The following is a 21,974-nucleotide window of genomic DNA, read 5'->3' as shown; positions in this document are numbered from 1 at the left end:
CGGGTCTCCAGGATCGCGCCCTGGATCAAAGGCAGGCGCCAAACCGCTGCGCCACCCAGGGATCCCCTAACTTTCTGATTCTTAAATTAGGTGGTAAGTGGCTCATTTTATTAGTAAGCCTTCCTGGGCTGCCTGGATGGCTCAGTTGGTTAAGCATCTGCCTTTGGCTCAGGTCATAATACCAGGGTCCAGGTTTCCAGCTCAGCAGGAAGTCTGCTTTTCACTTTCACTGCCTCTCTCCCTGCTTGTATTCTCCAATTAAAAAAACTTTTTTTTTTTTTTTTTTTAATTAAGCCTTTCTGGGATACCTGGGTGGTTCAGTGGTTGAGAGGCTGCCTTTGGCCTGGGGCGTGATCCTGTAATCACAGGATCGAGTCCCACCTCGAGCTCCCTGCATGGAGCCTGCTTCTCCCTCTGCCTCTCTATGTCTCTCATGAATAAATAAATAAAATATTTTAAAAATATATAAATAAAAATAAATTAAGCCTTTATATGTATTGTGTGCATCAAATAATACACCCATACAAAATTCAGAAAAATTTGGGTACCAAATGAGATTTGTAAATAACGTCTTTCCTTATGCAAAATATTCTCAACAGAACATTAAACAATACTTAAAAGATTATAGCTCTTCTGTCCTTGTTTCCAAAGCCAGCAAATACTGGATTATCTTCTATAGCTCCAATGACTATAATAATAGCAGAGGCCAAGGAAATGTCTTCTGTATGAGAGTTGTCATGGAATCACATTTGTTGTAAAGAAATACCTAATTTATGTGCCAGACTGTCCACCAGAAGAAATACGGAGACAATGTACACAAACATAAAATCAAGAAATTGTCTTTATACCAGCGATAATCACAGAGAAAATAACATCAGAACATTCACAACGGCCACAACAACCATTAGTGATTTTATTGACTCATTCACAGGACTGACCAGGGAAATGGTGGCTATTACCTGTACCTTGAGGCACCCGCACTGATCTTACTGCCTGGTCCCCAGGCCCCTCAGGCTTTATAATAGTCTTTCATCCCGCCCAGACACTTCCTTTGCAGACAGAACCAGGCCTCAAGACTGTCCTCGGCCACTGCTCTCAGGCACCTGATTACAGACCAACGGCCTCCACTTCCATTATCCCAGCAGCTGCCTAATGCATCTGAACCACAAAATGTACCCTCACTTCTTTCCTATTCCAGCTCCATCTTCATAAATGGTAACAGACAGACAGGAGTCCCCAAGGGTATGGAGTCGTTTTTTTTCCAGATAATTTTCAAGGAAAGGGGGCAAAAAGATGCATATGTGCTAATGGAACCTCAATGGCTGAAACAATTTATCTGCAGATGTACCCTGAGTAGCCACACACTCATCAATTTGTCATGCTGCCGTCACTGAAATATATGATTCTGTTCGAGAAGTGGCGTGTCTATCTGAAGTTGCAATCAGGGCTCTTTCCACTTTACTAACTCGGCACTTTTGCCCATAATTATAATAAGTTGGTACTTTTGACTTACCTCAGATTGAGTGAAATTTCCAATTCTCTGAACTATGTTCTCTCACAGACTATGCTGGTCTCTAAGACTTGAGAACATCAAAATTAAAGTGACAATTTACCTGAGGGAGCTAACTACTGGACAAAAATAGGACATTTTTATGATCCTAAAACTGGGGGGGCGGGCATTCTAGGGAGAAAATCAGGAGTAGTGACAGCATGTAATCATGCCCTAGACTGCACCAGAGCTTGGCGTTGTACCGTTAACATCAGCACATGCTCAAGTAGGGTCCACAGGGGTCAAAGCACTTGATAGTTCATCTGAAATTTGCCTGGGTTACTTTTTAGGAGTATCTGGACCTTGGTTAGCCAGAATTTTTTAAGGAAACTGGTTGAGTTAGGTTTAGATCCTGGCAGGTCCAACCCACATCGGAACGACTGCCTATTCTGGGGACAGAAGTCCACTTAATTTTTTTTGTCTTCTTTTGAGCTCTGCTGATTCCTGCTGGTTTGGGGTAAGGAGGATATGTTGGAGCATATGTTCTCCAGTACCTCTCATTCTCATCTTTAAGCCAAGGAAATGATCTATAACAATGCTGAAGTACCTTTTAAGTGCTTCTAAGACAGCTTTAACAGTTCTGGGCAAGGGACAGAAAGCCTCAGAGAAACCATAAAACACAATCCATATGGCACCATAATACTGTTTTGTTCTGGGAATTTTGCCCTTAGACAAAACCACACAGTCACGAATACATAAACAACCACTTTTTGAGCCATCTAACAAAGACTGAGCTCTGCTTCAGAGCAGTGAGCTTCAGCCGGGGACGGGAAAAAGGGGGGAAAAACAGCCAACGGTGGCAGGTGCTTCCTCGCTGAGCGACAGCGCCAACCCCAGCTGAGGAGAGTCCCTGGCGGAAAAGAGATCTCATCTGTAATGGCCTCATCTGAAAAGCTATGTATGCAGCAAATACTCCACAAATAAGTATCAGGCAGTGCTGCTTCAACAGGCAGGTCAGCCAGTGGCTATCTGGACTCTAGATAGTCAGGTCTTTAAAGGCTTCAAGAGAAGGAGCAGGATTAAGACTCTGAGACAGAGTCTGTGAAGACATTTGTGCTGCCATCTCTGATGGTTATTTCCTGAGTGGCCGTGAAAGTTAATGGGATGAAGCCTTCGCTATCAGCACAGAGAAGGATCCAGTGTGAGTCTGCAAGGAAAATAAACACATAGGCAATTTAGGGTATCTCATCTTATTCTATAAAGAAAAATAAGACAAAAAATTTTTTGAGGGTAGGAATAGAGTAGTTGATAATATTGAACTGATCATCATAAGACCAAGAAGAAGATGGGGAGACTGAAGGACAGTACTACGGAGGGTGAGGTTATACGGCAGGAGTGGGTAATGATGACGTAGGCATAGCTAGAGGACATCCATTTTTAACCAGGAAAGAGGCATATATTACTCAGTGCTATGCACACACGTGTTAGGGTTTGTGTGGAGTATCCCTATCTACACGTTCTTTAGCAGTTTCTCCAGAAACTATGTGAAGGTGGAAATAGCTACTCTCTGGAGGAACCTTTATTCTTTAGATCCATACCAACCTCTAGACATCTAAGCATGCTGAACTGACTACTGCTAGACAAGAATGGTCCAGAAAACCCTGAATGGTTTGTTCTGGGGTAACCTAGGACCAGTGGCTTAAAAACAGCCTGTAAAACACCCAGAGACATTTTTATTAGTGCTATGTATGATGCTGAAAACTGGAAACCACTTAAAGGTCAAAGAAAATATGGTGCACCCAGAATGGAATATTAACCCCACCCAGGACAAATGACAATTATTAAGTCACATCACAAACACATGTGTCAAAACAAAAAAGTGCTGGCACTACAATGTTCAAGTGAGGAAAAAATGAAACCGATTTCTTGTTCAATGTGGTGGCTACCATTAGAAGAATGAGGCATTAAAAACCACCATGCTGTGTATCTGATGCAAGGGGCATATGGCTCAGTCCGCTGGCATTTAGGGATGCCCTTCACATTCCCGTGATTGTTGTATATTAAAATGACAACTCCTTTAAGAAATATTTTGCAATGCTGCTATGATCTTTGTTTAGTGCCACAGGTATATATGAGGTTTTATGTCACTCCTTTGCAGTTGTTATACATTGCTTTGTTTTTTTTCATGTGTACATTTAGGTCTTCCAGCTAGGCTGTTAAGTTTTAAGTTTCTTAAGGGTAGAACCCATATTTTCCATGTTTTTTGGGGCACCTATAATAGATGTGGGTATACTGTAGGCAATGAACAAGAATTCACTATCTGGTGAATCACTAAATGGTTCATATACTTCATCTTCATTATCAGTGAAAGTTACAAAATAGATGGTAGAAGGAGGTTGGTGAGGGGTACAGCCAATTTCTCAATTCTACCTACCATGAAGCATTTCAATAAGAGAGAGGCCGAAAGTCTGCTGGACTGTACTGAGCCTTAGTTTGCCATTGCAGAGGAGAATGGCTCTTTTTTCAACACCAGGACCTACATTATAAGATTTCTTCAAATATAAAAATAAAAGTTGTTAAACTGACTGTAGAAGCAACAGAGTTAACATTTCTTAAGAATAGAATGTATAAGTAGTTTTTAAAAATATTATCACTATAACTGGACCAGTTATAAATAATGAGCTTTGGGCTACATTATTTAATACAACAAAAGGATTAGATCACAAAATATTTATGGGTTAGATTACCATGACATTCCTACTTAAAATATTTTAGGAAATTTTTAAAAAGCAACTATGACAAAATCCTAACAACTGTTTTGTTTTGCTTTACAGATTTTATTTGTCTACTCATGAGAGACAGAGAAAGAGAGAGGCAGAGACATAGGCAGAGGGAGAACCAGACTCCTCTAGAGGAGCCTGATGTGGGACTCGATCCCAGAACCCCAGGATCATGCCCTGAGCCAAAGGCAGACACTCAACCACTGAGCCACCCAGGTATCTCAATGCTAACAACTGTTAAATCCAGATGCCAGATATAAAAAGGAGTTCATTATGTAGTCTTTATTTATGTTTATAATTTTTCCATAATAAAAATATATGTTAGAGATTTTTCATAATAAAAAATGTTTTAATCCAGCTTTAAACTATTTTTTGGTTCCTTTAAAAACCACATCCAAAGGGCACTGGGATGGCTCAGATGGTTAAGTGTCTGCTTTCAGCTCAAGTCATAATCTCTGGGTTCTGGGATGGAGCACTACATCAGGCTCCCAGCTCAGTAGGGAGTCTGTCTTTCTCCTTCCCCGCCGCCCCCCACGCTCATGCTCTCTCTTTCTGTCTCAAATAAATGAGTAAAATCTGTAAAAAATAATACAAACCTATATATTAAACAGTAGTAAATTTTAAGAAAAAACTAAAATACCTCTTTTCATCTTTTTTTTTTTTTAAGATTTTATTTATTTATTCATGAGAGACACAGAGAGAGAGAGAGAGAGAGGCAGAGACACAGGCAGAGGGAGAAGCAGGCTCCATGCAAGGAGCCCAACATGGGACTCGATCCTAGGTCTCCAGGATCAGGCCCTGGACTGAAGGCAGTGCTAAACCGCTGAGCCACCCGGGCTGCCCTTGATCACTGTTAAATAAGAGTTTATATATTATTTATCAATGATTCGATACCAACTTTCTACAAATATCTTAAAATGAAGATATAGAAGTCCACAGTTATCAAATGAGTGTGATATTGGTAAAGTTCTAGACAAGAGGTCAGCATTATAGTAGTTAAGTATGGAGAACCCAGAGAATTAGATCCCAGTATATAAATTTATAGATGACCAATGTGGTGGTAGATCAAGTTCAGTGGGATTAAAGATGAATTTATTTTATTTTATTTTTTTTTAAGATTTATTTATTTATTCATGAGAGACACACACAGAGAGAGAGGCAGAGACATAGGCAGAGGGAGAAGCAGGCTCCTCACAGGGAGCCCGATGTGGGACTCGATCCCAGAATCTGGAATCACAAACCGTATCAGGCTCCTTGTGCAGGGAGCCTGCTTCTCCCTCTGACTATGTCTCTGCCTCTCATTCTCTGTCTCTCATGAATAAATAAATAAAATCTTAAAAAAATTTAAAAAAAAAGTAAGCTCTATGCCCAATATAGGGCTTGAACTCAAGATCCTGAGATCAACGGCTGCGTATTCCAAATACTGAGCCAGCCAGGTGTCCCAAAGATGGACTTTTAATAATGCTGCCAGCACAACTAGTTATCTCTCAGAAAATAAAAGTGGGCCATACACCAAAATTTAATGAAAGATTAAAAACTTCAATGTAAAAACTAATATAATAAAATAGTACGAGAATCTAGACTATTACATGTACATTAATTTCTATAATATACAAAAAACCTCTTATAAACTGATAGCTCAATAGGAAAAAAATGAGCAATAGGCAATTAATCCTTAATTAGCCAAACACCATGAAGACATACTCAAATTCACTAATAGTAAAGGAAATACAAAGGAATAAAAGTGAAAAGCACTTCACACTTATCAGACTGATGAGGATTTGAGGGAATGGACAGTCCCATAGGTTGAGGATGGGTATGTGAGGATGCATTAAGTACAAAATCTCTGAGAGGCAATCTGGTAGCTCTGTTAAAAGTAGAAACATATATATACTCTTCAAATTAGCACTTCCACTTCTGGGAACCAACCCAACAGAAATAAAAGTAGGAGTACAAATAGATACACAGAAGAGTACTACTATAGCACGACTTGGAATGACTGAAGACACAAAAGTGAAGAAGCCAAAGGCAATGTGAATATCCACCAACACGGGGACAGCTACATCAACAGTGCACTCTCAGCACCAAGAATGTACCCTAGGACCCCGTTTTGTAAAACAATGACAACCCCTCCCATATCTATAGACCTATGTATATAAAGAAGTGTGTAATATTATATGAGTATGACCTAAAATAGTGGAGGGAGCCACATTAAGCCGTGGGTTAAAGCGGATTATGGTGGGGGGCAGGGCCAAGTTAAATGGGGAAAGAAAAAATGTTTATGATAAAAACAGATAAGATATAATCCCATTTGTGTAATACTGTATGCTTGCAGATGCATTAAACTTTTTAAAATCAACCTAACCTTTCTCTTTGCATAAGGAAAAGTTTCCCACAGTGAAATACCACATAAGGAAAATTCTTTTTTTTCTAAATATAAATTGCCAGGATGAGTACACTCATTCATATTTTATACCACGCATGTGATATAATCACAGTGTGTGCTGGCATGTGTGCCCATCTGGTTGGCAGCCAACCAACCCAGAGAGGTATAACAACTTGCCTGTAATATAACATGCCCAGTTCAGTGAAGTTCAGCTAGAACACCATCTTCCTCATCAATGAATTTTTCTTACCAGTACCCACTGGCTGCTGGAGCTTTTACGTACAGTGGTAGCTCCTCAAAGAAGTTACCTGATAAGTGATGTGCACATAGGGCAGATCCTGAGAGAGCGGATACACAGGAGAGGACTTCTCACGACGTAGAGCATCTGTGAGTTCAGAAAGACATCGCTGTACTTCAGTCAGGGTCCTAGATAAAATTTCCATTTCCTTAGACAGCTGGTAAATTTCCTTTTCCCTTGGTAAGTTCTTTCTTGGAAGCAAATTAGGAGGTTCCGGACTTAGGGTGTGGTTGGGTGTGCTCCTGGATCTGGGAAGTGATACTGAGCCGTTAACAGGCTCAGCATCTAGAGTTTTAAGAGTGATGAAGCCATCACAGACACTGGTTGGAGGACTTTTGGTTTCTTTAATAAAGGTTCTTTCAGGCTTTCCACTTTGCCTGCTGCCTTTAGCTGTTAAGAGCCCTCTGTTTTGGTAACAAAAATCTGGGGAAAGACATTCAATTAGTTTTTTTCTGTCTGTTTTATTTAACAGAGTGCTGAAAGTAGAGTATCCACTCTGGTTTTCACTCGATGTGACTGGAAGTTCTTCTTCCAATGTTACTTCTCTAACAATCAAATGAATGATATACTGATCAGTCTTTGAAGAAGGAAGAAATGCTGAATCAGTGGATTTTTGTCTTCCTACCAAAATTAATAATAACTTATCTGTCAGGAAACATAAACCTTTTGGCTTTTCATTTCTCTCTAATTGAATTTGCTGGATGTTTGGTGTGAATGATGGAATGACAGAATAGATAAAAATTATATTGTAAGTATTGGAAGCCACCGCCACCACCTGTGCTTTAAGATTAAAAGCTATTAGATCAGGAGCCAGAATGCCGGGAATGGTGACTTTTTTAGTCTGGGTGACCTCTTTCTCAAAGGTCACAAGGACCAAATGTGAAGAATCCAGGCCAGTTCCTGTCAAGAAGTCCTTTTTTCTTAGGCAAATAAGAGAACTACTCTCAGACATAGCTGTATTGAAATGTATATGAGTTAGATCCAGAGGATCTGAAGAGGAAGAAACAGGAGACACTGATGTTTCAAAATTTGTTTCAGAAGCAACTGCTCCCTCATCCCCAGTGGGTACTTCCTCAGTAACTGGTGAAGTACACAAGTGAGTGTCTTCACCACCAGGCGGAATGGCAAAGGTTTCGGATGCATTTAAGCCACAAATCTTATCTAGTGGAAGCTCAGTGGCTATAGCGACCTGTGAGTTCACAGTGGCACTAAGGGAGCGCACATGGCTGTCCACATCAAACACCGGATGGAAGGAGCACCTGTGGAGAGTCTTCTGAGCACTGTCCCAAATATAAGAATGCAGGCTGCTACCAGATGCCACCACCAGCCTCCGGCCATCCTGGGTCCAACAGGCACAGTGAATGAGGCCCTGGGTGTCAATGTCCACTTTCACCCTGGAGCCATCACAGTCAACACTTGGGAAGACTGACACATCCTGTGCAGTCAACACAGCCAGGACAGCACTCTTTGGATGCCACACACAGCCCTGGGGAAGGACAGGGATTGACTGTCTAATCTCACAGATCCAAGACATCACCCATTTGATCGTCTCTGTAGTGCTGGGACACAGCTGCCACACAATGACATGCTTCTTGTGCTGGACAGCAAGCAGAGCAGCCATGTCAGCTACACCAGGTGGAGCCCAGGACACCCCATATACATGTTCAAACTGTCCGATGACCTTGGAGTCCCCAAACCTGGCCTCTCCACTGTGAAGCTGTAAATCAGTTAGGACTACCTGATTCCCGTCAGTCCAGACCAGGCCATGAACTGGGTGTACTGCCTGGTACAATGCATTCATCCCTGTCCTGAGAAGTCTTCCTTCTCCCAACTCCATCCTTTTGGATACAGGTTGCCTGAAATCAGTAAAAAGGAAAGTTTTAGTGGGAGAATATAATCAGACAAATCCAAAACATAGGACATTTTACAAGACAAATTGGCTTAGGCCTTTCACAGCTCAATGTTTCAAGGAGATAAAAGGACAAAGGAATGTGACAGGTTAAAAGACACTACTGAGCCATAACAAGCAAACACAATTTGTAAACTTTAATTGACTCTTGAATTGAGGAAATAACATTTTTTTTAAGGAAATAACATTTTCTATAAAAAATAGTTATTTTTATAATTATTATTTTTTTAAAGATTTTATTCACGAGAGACAGAAAGAGAGAGAGGGAGAGGGAGAGAGAAGCAGAGACACAGGCAGAGGGAGAAGCAGGCTCCACGCAGGGAATGCAATGTGGGACTTAATCCCGGGACTCCAGGATCACACCCTGGGCCAAAGGCAGGCGCCAAACCATTGAGCCACCCAGGGATCCCTGATATTTTTATAATTAGAGAAATATGAATATGCAATGGATATTAGAAGATATAGTAGAGTTATTCATTTTCTTAAGTGTGACCATGGTATTGCGGTTATGTAGGAGAAGGTCCTTACCATTTAAATATGATGCTTAAGTATTTGGGGTAAAATGAGATGATGCCTACAATTTGCTTTCAATTGGTTTTGCAAAAAAACGAAAACACCAAACTCCATACATTTTATATAGAAACGCAGAAAGATCAAATAGATGTAGCAAAATGTTAATAATTCTTGAATCTAGACTGAGGCTATATTGGTATTCATGGTACTTTATTTTTATTTTTTTAAAGATTTTATTTATTTATTCATGAAAGACACAGAGAGAGACAGGCAGAGACACAGGCATAGGAAGAAGCCGGCACAGGGAGAAGCAGGCTCCATGCAGGGAGCCCGATGTGGGACTCGATCCCAGGACTCCAGGATCATGCCCTGGGCAGAAGGCAGGCGCTAAACCACTGAGCCACCCGGGGATCCCCGTATTCACAGTACTTTAAATCTAAAAAAGTTTTCAAAATAAAAAATTGAGGGGCGCCTGCATGGTTCAGTTGGTTAAGCATCCAACTCTTGATTTCAGCTCAGGTCACAATTTCAGGGTTGTGAGATCGAGCCCCACACTGGGCTCCACACTCACTGGGGAGTGTGTATGAGGATTCTCTCTCTCCTTTATCCTCTGCCTCTACTTCACTCATGCTCTCCCTTTCTCGCTCTCTCTAAAAACAAACAAACAAAACCCGAGAAAGACCTCTTTCACCATCCAATTTCTGTTCTTTCACTGCCAAATCACATTAATTGATATTTACATCCCTGATTTTATTGGTACTTATTTCCTTAACTCCCTTCAAGATGGCTTTTTCTTTTTAAAGATTTTATTTATTTATTCATGAGAGACACACAGAGGCAGAGACACAAGCAGAGGGAGAAGAAAGCTCCCTGTGCAAGGAGCCTAATGCGGGACTCAATCTCAGGACCCCAGGATCATGACCTGAGTCGAAGGCAGATACTCAACCGCTGAGCCACCCAGGTGTCCCACATCTGCATCTCTTCTCCTGGCTCCTTTGCTGAGCTGCAATGCTATTCGAAGATTTGTTAGACTTCATATGATGGCTGATATTAGCCCTGCCCACATTGACTTCAAACTGGATGTGCATTAAAAAAAAAAAAAAAAAAAAAAGGCTTTTTTGTTCTCAACAGCAGCTCCTTTTTGTTTTTTTAAAAGATTTTATTTATTTATTTATTTATGAGAGACACACACACACAGAGAAAAAGGCAGAGACACAGGCAGAGGGAGAAGCAGGCTCCATTCAGGGAGCCTGATGTGGGACTCGATCCCGGGTCTCCAGGATCAGGCCCTGGGCCGAAGGGGCAGGCACTAAACCGCTGAGCCACCCAGGGATCCCCATCAACAGCAGCTCCTTAATGGATATCACCGTTCTCATATTCACTCAGGCTAAAAACTCATCTCCCGTACTCTCAGTCACCAAGTCCTATTAGTTCTTAGAACTCTTTGGGAATCCAGTCCTTGTCATTCCTACCAGCACCATCCTGAATCACATCACTGTCACCTCAAGCCCAGATGACTGCAAAAATCTCCTCTAGTGTGGTTCCCCCACTTGTCTTTCTCTACTCCATCTGTGCAAGACCAACCTTAAAAGGTCCTTTTAGGAATATCATTTATCAGCTTAAAAATCAGCAGATGTTATCCACTGCCTGGAGCTGTGCTGTTCAATAGAGTAGCTACTAACCATGTATGCTTTGTAAATTTAATTAAAAATTTTAAAAAGTCCAGCTTCTCAGTCACACTAGCCCTTTTTTGAAGTGGTTGAAAGTCACATGTGGCTTAGTGGCTCTCATATTGGACAAGGCAGCACGGAACATTTCCATCAGTTAAGAAAGTTCTGATGGACAGCACTGGCTGACAGGATCACATCTGAACTCTTCGGCTGGGCATTCAAACCCCAAGTGTGGACATACTTACCCCCCAAGTCTTACTTCTATTTATTCATCTTCATAGTTACAATGCCTGGCCCATTCAAAACATGTAATAAATGACAGGTGAATTGAAGGCCCGGCTTAAATACCACCTCCTCCGAGAAGTCTTTCTGAATCATCCTACAAAGGTGATACTTTCCTCCTAATTCCTTTTTTTTTTTTTTTAAGATTTTATTTATTTATTTATTCATGAGAGATACAGAGAAAGAGAGAGGCGGAGACACAGGGAGAGGGAGAAGCAGGCTCCATACAGAGAGCCTGACGTGGGACTCAATCCAGGGTCTCCAGGATTACGCCCTGGGCTGCAGGCGGCGCTAAACTGCTACGCCACCGGGGCTGCCCTTTCCTCCTAATTCCTATAGCCCTTACAGTCCAAAGCACTCCTGTGACATCTTCAGTTTACTACTTGCGATCATCAGTCGCTCTTTCATGTCCTAGCTCTCAATTCACAACTCACACACAAAGGCCTTGAGGGTAGGAACTAAGCTTCTTTGCCTGTCAGTTCCTAGCACATTTCATAAGTGCTGGCAAGTACTTTCAGATGGATTGCTCTGTATTCATTACATCATAAAAGGAGTTTCCAATTGGGTCATGGTATCACCAGGGGTTGTGTTGTCATCAGTTTTGTTTGTTGCTTTAGGCTCTTATGATACTGTCAGTAAATCTCTTTGTACTGCATTGGACGTTCTTTCCAAGTCTGTTAAATAATCCAGCCTCTTCCTAACAAACAAAACAATGGGGGATATATATTAAGAGTTATTTCCCTCCCCTACTGGGCCATAGAGTCCTAATACAGACATACACCAGCATTTCTCATTTTCTGCATGATTTAAAAAAAAAAAAAAGGTTAACCAACCATACATATTAGGACAAGTTCCCAGGTCTTAAAGAACTCATACTGTCATTTAAACCATGAGGACAAACAATCAAACTATGTCAACAGGGGTGCCTGGGTGGCCCAGCCCCTTAAGCAGCTGCCTTGGATTCAGGTCCTGATCCTGGAGTCTCAGAATCAAGCCCCCATATGGGGCTCCCTGCTCAGCGGAGGGCCTTCTCCCTCTCCTTCTGCCCCTACTCCAGCTCGTGCTCTCTCTCTCTCACTCTTGTTCACTCTCTCTCAGATAAATAAATTAAATCTTTTAAAAATGTTTAAAATTAAAAACAATTTTTTTTAAAGATTTTATTCATGAGAGATAGAGACATAGAGGAGAAGCAGGCTCTATGCAGGAAGCCTGATGCAGGACTCGATCCTAGGACTCTGGGATCACTCCCTGAGCCAAAGGCAGATGCTCAACTGCTGAGCCACTCAGGCATCCCTAAATTTTTTAAAAAATAATGTTAATAAATCATATATTAGTATGATATAATTTCAACATTTTATAAAACTAATGTAGGATTTCGTAACAATGAAATGTTTCTTCCTAGAGTAGTTCCAGGGGGGGGGAAATCTTTATTTCTAGGGATTATTATAATGCAGAAACTCTATCAGTGCCACAGTATGAAAATCTTTCCTTGAATCACCTTATGTAAAGAACCTGGCCTACGTTGCTTTAGTGAGCTTCAAGTTCAGATGCACTAAAAGTTGGCTTCGGCGGGGGGACTCCTGGCTCAGTGGATGAAAGTCTACCTTTGACTCAGCGTGTGATCCCAGGGTCTGGGATCAAGTCCTGCATTGGGCTCCTTGCAGGGAGCCTGCTTCTCCCTCTGCCGATGTCTCTGCCTCTCTTTCTGTGTCTCTCATGAATAAGTAAATAAAATCTTTTTTTTTTTAATTTTAATTCATTTATGATAGTCACAGAGAGAGAAAGAGAGGGAGGCAGAGACATAGGCAGAGGGAGAAGCAGGCTCCATGCACCGGGAGCCTAATGTGGGATTTGATCCTGGGTCTCCAGGATCACGCCCTGGGCCAAAGGCAGGCGCCAAACCGCTACGCCACCCAGGGATCCCAAGTAAATAAAATCTTAAAAAAAAAAAAGTTGGCTTTGGAAAACCGAACAGCCTAAGCTCTAACGTCATTTCTAGCATCCCTGGATGGTGAGTTCACACATATCTAAGATACATAAGGTCAGATGAGAATAAGGCAGTAACAAGAATAAGTTGGATATTCTAACTTATCTCAAAGATGAGTATTCATTTTCAAATATAGATAAACATGACAAGCAATCATTATCTAAAAGGCAAAAAAAAATCGCCTCAGGTAAATCCTATTTCAAAATTCTATCAGTGAGTTTATATATATATATATATATATTTTTTTTTAAATATATATATATAAAATACTGGCTGCAGGAATAAAATGTTGCAACAATAAATGTGCAAGACTGATTTTCAGACAAAAACAATTAAGAACTTTCACATAGTCGTTAACAAAGAGTACATCAGCTAGATAACTTTAAGAAAAATATTATATATATTTTTTGACCAAAAGATGTTTATGAAATTTATTCTTTTAGATTTATTTATTTAGAAAGGATAGGGCTCTTTTCCTCACCACTGCCTGCAGAGGTGGCAGCCATCTATTGCTGGGACTGCTTGACACCATCTCTGTCTCTTTCTTGAAGGCCTCATGGCTATCCTCAGACCTCTGGTACAGCCTAAGATCATTAAAAAGAGGATCAAGAAGTTCATCCGGCACCAGTCAGACAGATATATCAAAATTAAGTGCAACTGGCGGAAACCCAGAGGCACTGACAACAGAGTATGTGGACGATTCAAGGGCCAGATCTTGATGCCCAACATTGGTTATGGGAGCAACAAGAAAACAAAGCGCATGCTGCCCAGTGGCTTCTGGAAGTTCCTAGTCCACAATGTCAAGGAGCTTGAAGTGCTGCTGATATGCAACAAATCTTATTGTGCAGAGATTGCTTACAATGTATCCTCCAAGAACCATAAAGCTATTGTGGAAAGGATAGCCCAGCTGGCCATCAGATTCACCAATCCCAATGCCAGGCTGCGTGGGGAAGAAAATGAATAGACAGCTTATGTGCATGTCATATTTATGTTAATACAACCATAAAACTACAAAAAAAAAAAGAGAGAGAGGATGGGGGCAGAGAGAGAGGGAAAGAGAATCTCAAGCAGACTCCCTGCTGGGCACAGAGCCCAATGCAGGGCTCCATCCCATGACCCATAAGATCATGACCTGAGCTGAAATCTCCAATTAGACACTCAACCAACTGACTCACCTAGTTGCCCCAACATTTATGAAAAATTTTTAAGAGATTTTATTTTTATTTATTTATTCATGAGAGACACAGAGAGAGCAAGACAGAGAATCAGAGACACAGGCAGAGGGAGAAGCAGGCTCCATGCAAGGAGCCTGACGTGGGACTTGATCCCGGGTCTCCAGGATCAGGCCCTGGACTGAAGGCAGCGCTAAACTGCTGAGCCACTGGGGCTGCCCAACGTTATGAAATTTAAATAAAAATATAAAGCACAGTAATAGAAATTAATTCTAATATTTGTAAACTTATTCATTATATTGGTATTCATTAAACAAAAACTGTTAAAAACTGTGTTTAACTTTTAGGGTTTTTTTAAGATTTTTTAACAAGTAATCTCTACAACCAACAAGGGGCTTGAACTCACAACCCCAAGATGAAGAGTCACATGCTCCACCAACTGACCCGGCCAGGTGCTTCTAACTTTTAGTTTTTAAATTTATTTAGCCATGGGTCTTCTAAGAAAACACCCTAAGTGGGAATATTCACCAGTTCTGAGAAGGAATTAAAGGCAGACAGTGAACTTGTTACAAGTTTTCATGAGGTAAAAAAATCTCCACAATTCCTGATGAATCATTTTTCTGTCCAGACATAATGAAAAAGAGAATGAAGGAAAAAAGTGTTAAATAAAAATGAGGTACCCAAAATATCTTGCACCTCCACAATCCCAGCTGAAAGGAGATGGTTTTTTAGCATTAAAATTGTGTTGTGGGGATCCCTGGGTGGCGCAGCGGTTTGGCGCCTGCCTTTGGCCCAGGGCACGATCCTGGAGACCCGGGATCGAGTCCCACGTCGGGCTCCCGGTGCATGGAGCCTGCTTCTCCCTCTGCCTGTGTCTCTGCCCCTCTCTCTCTCTGTGTGTGACTATCATAAATGAGTAAAAACTTTAAAAAAATAAATAAATAAATAAAATAAAATTGTGTTGTGGACGCCTGGGTTGCTCAGCGGTTTGGTGCCTGCCTTCGGCCCAGGGCCTGACCCTGGAGACCCAGGATCGAATCCCACATTGGGCATGGGGCCTGCCTGTCCCTCTGCCTGTGTCTCCGCCTCTCTCTCTCTCTGTATCTCTCATGAATAAATAAATAAAATATTTAAAAATAAACAAATAAAATTGTGTTGCATGGTGAGCACAAGTACAACCCAGGAGCCAGCACTGCTGAGAAATTATTTTTCCTGTAAAATAAGGTCAAACCTTTGAAATGTAATGACTATAATGTTTTAATAATAAGTCTTTAATAATAGGAATGAAATTCCAGATTTTTCTTTTGTCTCACAGGTTCATTTTATGATTGCCTCTGTAGAATACTAGTTTTTACACTTGGCCATTTCTGCAGTTCAAATACATTTATTGGGCACCTTTAGTTCAAACTTCCCTGATCACAAACAGGATAGTAGAAATCAGTAATTTAGGGAAAATAATAGCAATGCCTATGATAGCAGTTCTTGGTTCAAAGTTTCAAGACAGTGACAGGAATCAAGTAAACAAAAAATGTGCACTCTACTACTAATCCTGTGTAAGTTAATGTAATCACAATTTTTGGGTGTAGCCCTGCTATGATGCTATGATGCTATGATGCTATGATGAATTAGAGAGAGCCAATAAAACATGCAAGATTGGGCAGCCCCAGTGGCGCAGCGGTTTAGCACCGCCTGCAGCCCAAGGTGCGATCCTGGAGACCCAGGATCAAGTCCCACGTCAGGCTTCCTGCATGGAGCCTGCTTCTCCCTCTGCCTGTGTCTCTGCCTCTCTCTCTCTCTCTGAATAAATAAATAAATCTTAAAAAAAAAAATGCAAGATGCACTGAAAGCCTCAAATGAATCAATTCATCATGGAGTCGATCAATACATTAGATGGGTACCACAAATCTTTTTTGTAAATAGATTATGGGGGATCCCTGGGTGGCTCAGTGGTTTAGAGCCTGCCTTCAGCCCAGGGCGTGATCCTGGAGGCCTGGGATCGAGTCCCACCTCGGGCTCCTGCATGGAGCCTGCTTCTCCCTCTGCCTGCCTGTGTCTTTGCCTCTCTCTTTGTCTCTCATAAATAAATAAAATCTTAAAAAAAAAAAAAGAAAATGTAAATAGATTATGTAACAATTATATATAATAATACCATAAATGTATGTAAAGATTAAAATCTTATAAAATTCAAAAATCTAATTCCAAAACACATCATGTGTGTTTTTTTTTTTAAACACATCATGTTATTTCACAGACTGATCACATTTTTATTTCAGTCCAGGATCCAAGATGTCTTAAAAGCATCTCCTTTTGGGGCGCCTGGGTGGTTCAGTCAGTTAAGCGTCAGCTTTCTGCTCAGGTCAGGATCCTGGGGTCATGGATTGAGGCCCCATCAGGCTCCCCGCTCAGGGTGGAGTCGACTTCTCCCTCTCCCTCTGCCCCTCCCCCAGGCTTGTGGTCTCTCTCTCACTCACTCTCTGTCAAATAAATAAAATCTTTAAACAAACAAAAAAAAGGATCTCCTTTTTAAGGTTTTCAAATAGTTTTTTTTCATCTATATTCTTTCTTTAGAGGGGAAAAAAACCCTAAACATGGGTACTTGTATATATTTACATAAAGATGCAAACAAAAATCAGGAATGATTCACACCGAAAGTATTCAAGATTGGTAATTAAAATGGAGTGGGGGTGTTGTAAGAGCTAAGATGGGACTCTCTTTTTCTGTATTTTTTGAAAAAAAAATTTTATAATAAACATGTATTCAAATGGCCTTTTTGTGATTGAAAGGAAGATTTATTTATTTTTAAAGATTCTATTTATTTATTCATGAGAGACAGAGAGAGAGACAGAGAGAGAGGCAGAGACATAGGCAGAGGGAGAAGCAGGCTCCATGCAGGGAGCCCGATGCGGGACTCAATCCTGGGACTCCAGGATCATGCCCTGGGCTGAAGGCAGGCACTAAACCGCTAAGCCACACAGGGATTCCCATCAATAAACATATTTATTTATTTATTTATTTATTTATTTATTTATTTAAATAAACATATTTATAGTGATGTTTAATCTTACTAGTAAACAAAGAATTGTCTGAACTTGCAGTGTCCATTCTTTCACCACTTTTTTTTTTAAGATTTTATTTATTCAGGAGAGAGGGGGAGGTGCAGAGACACAGGCAGCAGGAGAAGCAGGCTCCATGCAGGGAGCCCTACACGGGACTTGATCCCAGGTCTCCAGGATCATACCCTGGGCTGAAGGTGGTGCTAAACCGCTGAGCCACCTGGGCTGCCCACACCACTTTTTAAAAAGTAATCTCTACCCCCAAGGTGAGGCTTGAACTCATGACCCAGAGATCAAGAGTCGAAGACTCCACTGACTAAACCAGCCAGGCACCTCCTCACCACTCTCTTCTTAACCCACTCCAAATTGACCCTATTGCCACCTTTTTGAAATAGCTTTCACCAAGTTGTTACCAGTGCCATCTATGCCACAGAACCCAATGGACATTTTTTAACCATTCTTTACTGAGTAGTATGTACGTGTCAAAGACAGAACTTGAGAAGTCGCGGTTGAGAAGTCTCTAAATCCACAGAAATGTATTCCCTACTGGGCACCTGGGTGGTAGTTGGTTAAGCGTCTGACTCTTGGTTTCGGCTCAAGTGGTGATCTCAGGGTCCTGGGATCAAGCCTGTCAGGCTCTGCGCACAATGAGGAGTCTGTTTGAGATTCTCTCTCCCTCTGCTCCCACTTATGCTCTTTCTCTCAAATAAAGAAACATTAAAAAAAAATGTGTTCTCTACCAAACTGCCCGGTGATTGGCTTTTAACTTATCTGCAGCTTATTTCTCATAGTCTTTGCTAGCCTTGTCCTAGCTTGTAGAACCTTTTACTAAGAAGGAATGGTCTATTATGCTTCCACACATGATGTCAGATTAAGTGGGTCTGTGCTGGCTTGGTAAATGGAGAAATAAGTCACCTGTCATTACTAATGAAGAAAACTGCCATCTCTAACTCACTGGTCTTATATAAGATAATATATGTTTTCCTCTAATATCTACTTATGCACTTTTAAAAGACTTTTATTGATAAATAATGCATGATACATTTTCCCAGGCAGAGAAAATTCCTAATGGGCCAATTATATCAAAGGCAATTTATATGATATGTTTTAGGCCACCCAAGTCAGTCTAATATTACTGAGGGTATATAAGGCCAGGGGTAGCACAGGGTAAGGATTTGTAAATAAGAGAAAAACAAATACAATAACATTACTGAGATTTTCAGAAGAATCAATTTTAGTATTTTCATCCTCAGTAACAAGAAGAATTTGGCATATTTTCTCAAAAACCTAACAAAAATTACAAAACTCAGTTCCAAACCTTTGTACTCTACTGCTAGTTCAGGTCTTGATCATCTCTCCCTTTTAAGTAGGGTAGGTCAAGGAGAGGTCCTCTGGACACCAGTATCGTTTTTCCCACAGAGCCTGGATGCTCTATGTGATTGGGCAAAATCTTTGTGTTCTTTAGATTTATTTATTTGAGAGGGAGAGTGTATGCGTTTGCATGTGCACGAGATGGGGGGTAGGGGTAGAGGGAGAGAATTTTCAAGCAGACTCCTCACTGAGTGCGGGGGGGGGGGTCCCCCTGAGGGAGGGGGCTTGATCCAATGACCCATGAGATCATGACTGAGCTCAAATCAAGAGTCAGAGGCTGAAATGACTGTGCTATCCAGGTGCCCCAGGGCAGAATCATCTAAAAAAAAATTACAGCTATGGTCATTTTGTTCTTCTGCTAAATACTATCTCTACAGTCTACATATAAAAAAAAAAAGTTCCTTCAAAATGTCTTAGCAAGGTATTTCAGGCCTTCTATTTTTTGAGATCAACATACCTTTCCAACCTTGTTTCCCTGAGCATAAAGGGGCTGTTGAGGAATTTGGAAGAACTACCATACATTCATGTGATTAGTGCAGGATGGACCTGAGAAAGAAGAAGGCTGATAAGTTTAATAGGGGCATGAGATTGAATGTTTGAATGTCACAGTGAGCCAAGTTTGTAGCTACTTCAGTAGAGAAAGAGGGCCTGATTCAAGAGATATTTCTAAGGCAAATGGGACAGATAATGGTATCAGGTAAGATAAGAGTGGTGAGGAAGAAAGGAGACATGAAATTGTTGAGGGACATTTGGGTGGCTCGGTGGTTGAATGTCTGCCTTTGGCTCAGGTCATGATCCCGGGGGGCTGGGATCCAGTCTCGCATCAGTTTCCCCATAAGGAGCCTGCTTCTCCCTCTGCCATGTCTCTGCCTCTCTCATGAATAAATAAATAAAATCTTTAAAAAATTGTTGAACCATTAATCAGAGATATATAGGGTAGAGTGTGCTTCAAAGGTAGGAAGGGTGTGCAGTGTGATAAATTTTGTATTAGATCTGCTTCATGTGGGCAGCCCTGGTGGCTCAGTGGTTTAGTGCCTGCATTTGGCCCAGGGCCTGATTCTGAAGACCTGGGATCGAATCCCACATCGGGCTCCCTGCTCCTCCCTCTGCCTGTGTCTCTGCCTCTCTCTGTCTCTCATGAATAAATAAATAAAAATCTTAAAAAAAAAAAAAAAAAGAACTGCTTCATCTAACATGTCTATAGGGTAGCAATGTACCTTAGGCAGTCAGAGGTTAAGGGTTTGGAAGTCACTGTCATGATGTAGGTAATTAAAACCAAAGCAGTGGACACCCTGGCAGTGAAAGATCAGAGCCAAGAGGACAAAAGTTGAAATAGCCTTCAGACATTCCCCAATTATTCTGTATATTAAAAAAATTTTAAATTCTCCCCGATGCTAACTGTATCCTTGTGACTATAAGATTTTAGGGAGTTTTAGGGAAAGAAAAGTTCAGTTTTATTACTTCAGGGAAGAGAAGGCCAGAACCAGGTCCTGGTACTCAGCCTATGGCCATTTAATTCTTGTTTTCAAGACAACTCACGGTGAGAATCAAGGCACTTAGGCAAACTGGACCACTTCCAGTAGGGTTTTTTTTTTTTTTTTAAAGATTTATTCATTCATTCATTCATTCATTCATTCATTCATGAGAGACACACAGAGAAAGGGAGGCAGAGACACAGGCAGAGGGAGAAGCAGGCCCCATGCAGGGAGCCCGATGCCGGATTCGACCCTCAGACCCCAGGATCACGCCCTGGGCCAAAGGCAGCGCTAACCGCTGAGCCACCCAGGGGTCCCCCCTCCAGTAGGTTTAAACAGAGTTACACAACCTCCAACTTGTTTTTCTGTTTATTGTGTTTCCACTATAAAATAATTTCAAGTGCTTTACACTTTTTTTCTTTTTAGTCAACACAGGAGAAAGGCAAAAAGGTAAATTCCTAAAAAAGCATATTCATCCAACGGCAAAAAAAAAAAAAAAAAAAAAAAAAATCCCTCTGGGGCTTTTTTTTCTATGGAAAATGATTACATTTTCCAACCATACTGTCCAATCTCACATCACGATTTTTTTCACTTATATATTAGCGTCTTCCCATGCCATTTAAATTCTATAAATATTTTTAGAAGCCACTTAATCATATTCACTCCGCGAAGGCGCATGATTTTTCCTCACTGTGGAGATACCTGGTTTTGAGGCTTTAAAGCCAACTTTACCTTCTTGTACGTGACGCTGTGCTAAGGCTCTTTATGCATAAAGCACGTTCTTCACCCCGGGTGGCTGCCTTGGGACATAGTCTCAGAAGTGTCACTAGCGAGTCACGTGGAACACATTCAAACCCTTAAGCCCCCCCCCCCCCCCCCCCCCCCCGCCCCGCGTCCTCCGCCGCCAGGGACCCCGCGCGCCTCCTCCTCCCTTTCTCCCCATCCTCTCGGCACACCTGGGCCCAGCCCACTCCCCAGCAAGCGCCGGTCCCTCCACCTCCCTCCGGGCCACCCTCAGCCTCCCGACACCAGCTAAGCTGGGCGGCTGCGGAGACAAAATACCTTCGGAATTACTGCCCACAGAAAATAAGACTCGCGGGTGCCGCGGGATGCCGAGCCCGGAGCGAATACCGGAAGCACCGGCCCCCAGGCTTCTGATAGGACAGCGGTAGCCGGGCAAGTCCCACCATTCCCTCTGTCTATTGGCTCTTACTTGTGCCACGTTAGGGGAGGGTCCTTCCCTTTGACCAATAAGCTCGGGCTTCGCTGCATGGATCTCTGGGAGTAGTAGTTTCTGTAAAACTCCATCTACAGTAAACCAGCCACACATTCGCCCTCCCTGAAGGGTAGAGCCTTCCCCCACTTCTCCTCGATTTTCTGAGTCTAAGAAAGAGTACAGGATTCCTAGAGTCTACACGGTTTCTTAACTTTTTTCGGGGGGGGGCGGGCGGGGAATGGGGTCAGGAGGTAGGATGGTATCACTTCTTTAAGATGTGATAAAAATCCCCCCCCTCCCAGAAAAATGTACTTATCCGTATCCTAAATATTGTGCATTCAACTGAAGCTGCTCCATGGACCTATCCGAGTTA

At 41.7% G+C, this 21,974-nt stretch overlaps 1 protein-coding gene and 1 pseudogene across 4 annotated transcripts; one reads left to right on the top strand and one right to left on the bottom strand.

Annotated features, from left to right (window-relative positions):
* Window positions 1-823: 823 nt before the first annotated feature.
* On the bottom strand, window positions 824-21,549 carry WDCP (WD repeat and coiled coil containing). Of its 4 annotated transcripts, XM_025983945.2 has the most exons (5): window positions 21,448-21,532; window positions 13,796-13,898; window positions 6,964-8,809; window positions 3,924-4,041; window positions 824-2,696 (listed from the first exon to the last, which is right to left on the bottom strand). In XM_025983945.2, the coding sequence occupies exons 2-5, from the start codon at window positions 13,870-13,872 to the stop codon at window positions 2,569-2,571; spliced, it is 2,169 nt and encodes a 722-aa protein (XP_025839730.1). In that variant the 5' UTR covers window positions 13,873-13,898; window positions 21,448-21,532; the 3' UTR covers window positions 824-2,568. The 4 variants fall into 4 exon arrangements, with proteins under 4 accessions (XP_025839730.1, XP_025839731.1, XP_025839732.1 ...); XM_025983946.2 differs by lacking the exon at window positions 13,796-13,898 and having other exon boundaries at window positions 21,448-21,549; XM_025983947.2 differs by lacking the exon at window positions 3,924-4,041 and having other exon boundaries at window positions 21,448-21,528.
* LOC112908508 (large ribosomal subunit protein eL32 pseudogene) lies at window positions 13,871-14,278 on the top strand (annotated as a pseudogene).
* Window positions 21,550-21,974: the final 425 nt, after the last annotated feature.

This window comes from Vulpes vulpes, chromosome 8 (genome assembly GCF_048418805.1).
Source record: "Vulpes vulpes isolate BD-2025 chromosome 8, VulVul3, whole genome shotgun sequence".
Classification (NCBI taxonomy): Eukaryota; Metazoa; Chordata; class Mammalia; order Carnivora; family Canidae; genus Vulpes; species Vulpes vulpes.
This window is presented reverse-complemented; position numbering and strand designations above follow the sequence as displayed.